Source organism: Rosa rugosa, chromosome 5, assembly GCF_958449725.1.
Source record: "Rosa rugosa chromosome 5, drRosRugo1.1, whole genome shotgun sequence".
Taxonomy (NCBI): domain Eukaryota; kingdom Viridiplantae; phylum Streptophyta; class Magnoliopsida; order Rosales; family Rosaceae; genus Rosa; species Rosa rugosa.
Window position 1 is genome coordinate 14838006 of NC_084824.1, and position 4640 is coordinate 14842645.

A 4640-nucleotide genomic window follows, 5' to 3' on the forward strand; every position below is an offset into this window, starting at 1 on the left:
CGAGTAAAGCCTTCAGCAAATGCTCTCTCGCTTTCATACAAAGTTTAACTTTTTTTTTTTTTTTGCTTGAACAAGATCAAGTACTACAAGGAAAACTATCTGAAGACTAGGTTAAAATTACTCAGTTACATTTGATTATAGAGTGCAGCTATTGTTACCTTATCATTTTTTTAGTTCACCCTACAAATATTTGAATTATTGAAAGACTATATTACCCAAGTGCAATGACTAAAAAGTACACTAATTTTCTAAAATCTAAATTTGTAAGGAAAACTAAATAATGACCAATTAATTAAATATAAAGACTACTTAATTTCTCATTAAATAATATTAATCTTCATCTTCTCCACCAAAATTTGAATTTATTACTTTTTTTTTTGTGTCTTTTTGTTGCCTCATCATCGTTAATTTGTTAATCAATTCACAAAATCGTTAGTGTTAACTTCATCAAAATCTTTGCAATACACTTTGTGAACATTGGAAGTAAAAAATTTAAAAACGAAAAAAAAAAATCATTCTCTTCTTCACTGCTCATAGTTGTTAACTTACTAATCTTTTGACATGGATTGAAATAGACGACCAATGAAACTAAAAGAATTTTTTTTAAAAAATGGAAGAAATCATATTATGATTTTATTAGAAAACTTTAATATATTTTAGTTTTTTATTGGTATAAATTAGATGAGATATTTAAAAAAAAAATTTATTTTTGTTATTTGGATATGTGATGATGTCATATAAGGATAATTCTGGAAAGAGAAATGAGTTAAACTAGTAAATTTAATAATTGAAATTAAAATGTAGGGTGTAATGAGCAAGTAGGGTGAACAAAGAAAATAGTAGGGTGGTAATAGCTGCACCCTTGATTTTTTTTTTTTGAAAGGAGCTGCACCCTTGATTATATTGGTACAAATAGTTCAAATAGAGAGATAATGAAGCTTATTACAACACAAGATCAACCAATAAATATTCCAATGATTTTGGCTACTCTTTTGGGCATTCCTTACGCAAATAGTTACCATTCTCTTCAGCTGCATTGTTATTACCAATGTTCTGTGTTTCATGAACTAATAATACGTCCTTTGAGTGCAGATCAAGAAGATTGGAGGAGTTGCACAATATTCATGGGTGAAATATCGCTGGAGTTCCCATACAAGAGACGCCTTGCTATGATCATATTACAAGCCTCAGAAGGATGGTAAGCGTCCCAAAACACATACTTAGACCGGTCCTCACAAACTTCTAATGGCTGGGAACCGCATGAGCCTAGACCCCCATAGCGCCCACCAAATCCGCAGCACGCGGAGTTTGCATTCTCAAAACCTGTTACCAAAGCAAACCTAATTAATCAGTCTCATTATCAAGATTGAAGATTGAAAACTCACAGCACCAAGTCTCACCATATGATTTGTAGTTCTCAATGATGTCGTGGAAGATACCATAAACATTCGCATAAACAAATTTCGCCCCTGTTAGATTAGTGTTTAGTTCGGTGACGAGGGTCTGTAGCTTGCTGTTGAATGACCGCGCTAGTTGATTTGTAAGTTGAACACAGCTATCTGGATTAGCAACAATATTTATATCCCTTTGATAGGGTATACACCCAAGAGGTCCTACACCTACTACAACCATCTTCCTTGCACCCAAATTGTACAGTCTCTGCAAGAATGTTGATACAAATCTATAAATAAGACTAATACTGAATAATCATAGCTAGGTACCTTGGGAATGACTGTGTATTTCTGGTCTCAATAATGTATTAAATCAAACGACCAAATTCAACATTCAATATAACAAGAGTTGGGATGTGATATATTAATTATAACTCAAAAGAAAAAGGTTTACTGTGAGTTGTAGTCTGAATCTTGCAATCAAAATGCCAACAAAGGTTTCCGGAGGTATCAACTTCCTCTTAAACTCGGTTATAACTGGCAACAAGTAGTTATTGAGGAAATCGTTTGACCCGATTGTTACCGAGAAGAGAGCTCTTCTAAGTAGCTCTACTGCTGCAGGACGACCAATGCTTGAGATAATGTCTTCTCTGGTATTTGCAAAGTTATCTATCTGTGCATCCAAGTTTATTCTACCAATCTACAAAAATTACATATTAATGTACATTTTATATGATCAAATGAAATTGAGTGAAAAGCAGAAGAACCCTTACAAATAATTTTCCTGTTTCGTTAAGAATTCCACCTCCACCTGAAGCATAGTTGACACCCCTCAGAATTACTGGTCCAGCTGTTGTGGGAGCCAAGTAAGGAGGAGTGAACTCCTTTAAACCCAGAGTCTGACCTGTTGATTAATCAGAGTCCGTCAAAAGAACGATCAAGGGCTGGCCAGAAACAAAGAATAAAAAAGATGTAGGAATACAACTTGTTACTCACCTGCAATATCAATGATGGTTCTTCCATTTGTGAATCTCCCGGTAGGCTTTCCGAAATCAATTCCATAGGGAGGATGATCAGCCTTGGAGAGAGTCACAATATAGTTGTTGTTCCCCACTTCAACTAGAGAATCGCCAAACACAAAATTAGTAGAAATTTCTTTTGCTGAACACATTCTCCACAGTGCAAAAATAATGCCAAGAACGAATTTTCCTTCTGAAAACGGGTACCCCATTATAAAGGTTTTGCAAAAGGTATCTCAAATTTCTAAAACCAATACTAAACTTCAGCTGAAACTTGAAAACAGCAAGAGCCAATTTATAGAGCAAACATTACGTGTATTCCAGTATTCAAATTTGTAAGCCTAATAAGCCTAATAGGGTGAGAGGTACAAGTTAGCAGCAATTAACATTGAATTGAATGCACCGTAAAGTTTGCTTATATATGACTTTACAGTAGTATATTCAATTCAATATCAATTGTTGCTAATAGCTTTTTCACTTTCAAGTTGTATTCAATTCAATATCAATTGTTGCTAATAATTCAATATCAATTGTTGCTAATAGCTTTTTCACTTTCAAGTTGTGACGTAGATTGAATTCAATGTTGTGCACTACTTTGTGGGGAAAATGGTCCGTACGGTACCCCACATTTTCATTCTTATAACTTTCGGTACCTCAGCTTTAAAAAATATTAATATGGTACCTGAGGTTCTGACCCCGACCTAACTTTGGTACCTAGAGCCGTTAGCTCCTTTACGGCGTTTGCCAGCTAGCAATTTTTTAAGGGTATTTTCATCTATTCACGTCTTAACTCAAATATTTTTTTTTGAATAAAATCTTAAACTCAATCTTTATCTTTGTTCATCTTCCTCTCTCTCTCTCTGCAAATCATCTCCATAGATGAAATCCAGAAGAACAGGACCTTAAGTCTCTCTCTCTCTCTCTCATTTTTCTCATGAAATCTGGAACGTATAAGTCTCCAAACTTCCTTTACATTATTAAACAATGAAATTGCAATGGTGGATGAAAAATTAAAGCTGACCCAATAGAATACATCCCTTGATTAATTAAACCCAGCTCCCAGATTCTAAGAAATCTCTCTCTCTAGTCCTATAGCCTTCAACCCGAAAGCCACTATAAGAACATGAAGAAGAAGAAGAAGAAGAGTTTATCCTTCGCCACACACCAACAACTAACAGAAGCATGTTGCCAAAAGTCTGCGCTAGAGCACTCCTTCTTGACATCTAAAACAACTAGATCTGCAACTACCACCACATAGCACAACAGCCAAACTTTGAGTCTGTGACGAAGGGCTACATTGCTGCTAGTCTGGACGTAATTGATCTCCCCAACGAGGCTAAACTTTGAGCCAACAGCCAACAAGGCTTAACTCTCCTCATCCTCTGATGATTATTTGGTTTTTCTGATTTGGGTTCTTTTCTGGGTTTGATTTAGATTGTCTCGTTGCTTCTAGAGAATGAAGCTGATGTCAATTCCAGAAATTACTGTGGGCATGTATGATACTTGGTGATGTCTAATCTAATCGTGCGTTTGATTATTTGATTTAAGCATTTCAATCTCTGTTTGAGTAAATTCTGGGATATGGGTGTTCCTGGTAAGTTTTCTCCCAAAACCCTAGGCGCCTCCATCACAAGCATATAACCTGTCCGGCGGCACGCCCTCGTGGTGGCGTCGTCGGACGGGTCGGAATGGACCGAGTGTCCGGTAGTAGTTGGATGTCTGGTCAGGGTGAAGGCGGCATCGTGACTTTGCTGTATGGTTCGCGCCAAGATCCGATTGGTGGTGGGTTCGACGACTGTCGAGCGGGGCTGGTATCGATCTACCCAAGGGCGGGGCGTCGACGACGGGAGGTGTGGTCGCCCGGTGATGATGAGAGGGTGGAGGTTGGGACGGGATCTGACTGGCTCAGATCGGATCGGGCTCCGATTCGACTTGGGGTGTTTGAAGCTGTCCAATGGAGGAGGGTGGTTGGAAGAGGCGGTGATGCTTCCTGGCGTGTTTGGGAGGATGGAGGGATAGGGAGACGACCGGTGTTTGCTCGAAGCGGCGGGTGTGCCGCCGATGGGGGGACTCGGTGTGCGAGCTGGCGGCATGGTGATACTGGTGGTCTTCATGCTGGACTGGGGCAGGAAGCTTCTTGGGCTTGGGCTCGGGCTCAAGTCCCAAATTGTTCTTATGTTATTTTTTGTCTTATGTATTATTACTTTTTATGTTTTAGTAGCTATGGCTT

General features: G+C 38.2%; 1 protein-coding gene across 2 annotated transcripts; it reads right to left on the reverse strand.

Annotated features, from left to right (window-relative positions):
* Nucleotides 1–837: 837 nt before the first annotated feature.
* On the reverse strand, nt 838–2673 carry LOC133712478 (GDSL esterase/lipase At4g16230-like). 2 transcript variants are annotated; one of them, XM_062138586.1, is made up of 5 exons: nt 2388–2673; nt 2165–2295; nt 1975–2091; nt 1401–1659; nt 838–1323 (listed from the first exon to the last, which is right to left on the reverse strand). In XM_062138586.1, exons 1-5 carry the CDS (start codon nt 2620–2622, stop codon nt 1094–1096), a joined length of 972 nt encoding a protein of 323 aa, XP_061994570.1. In that variant the 5' UTR covers nt 2623–2673; the 3' UTR covers nt 838–1093. The 2 variants fall into 2 exon arrangements, with proteins under 2 accessions (XP_061994570.1, XP_061994569.1); XM_062138585.1 differs by having other exon boundaries at nt 840–1323; nt 1846–2091.
* Between the last annotated feature and the right edge of the window lie 1967 nt (nt 2674–4640).

What these genes read in the sequence shown, in the direction of transcription:
- LOC133712478 (XM_062138585.1), bottom strand. Translation starts at nt 2,622, where the DNA reads ATGGGGTACCCGTTTTCAGAAGGAAAATTCGTTCTTGGCATTATTTTT. An exon ending in ACGAAACAGGAAAATTATTT is followed by an intron (nt 2,092 to 2,164) that starts GTAAGGGTTCTT and finishes TAATTTTTGTAG; the next exon opens with ATTGGTAGAATAAACTTGGA. An exon ending in TGAGAACTACAAATCATATG is followed by an intron (nt 1,324 to 1,400) that starts GTGAGACTTGGT and finishes CTTTGGTAACAG; the next exon opens with GTTTTGAGAATGCAAACTCC.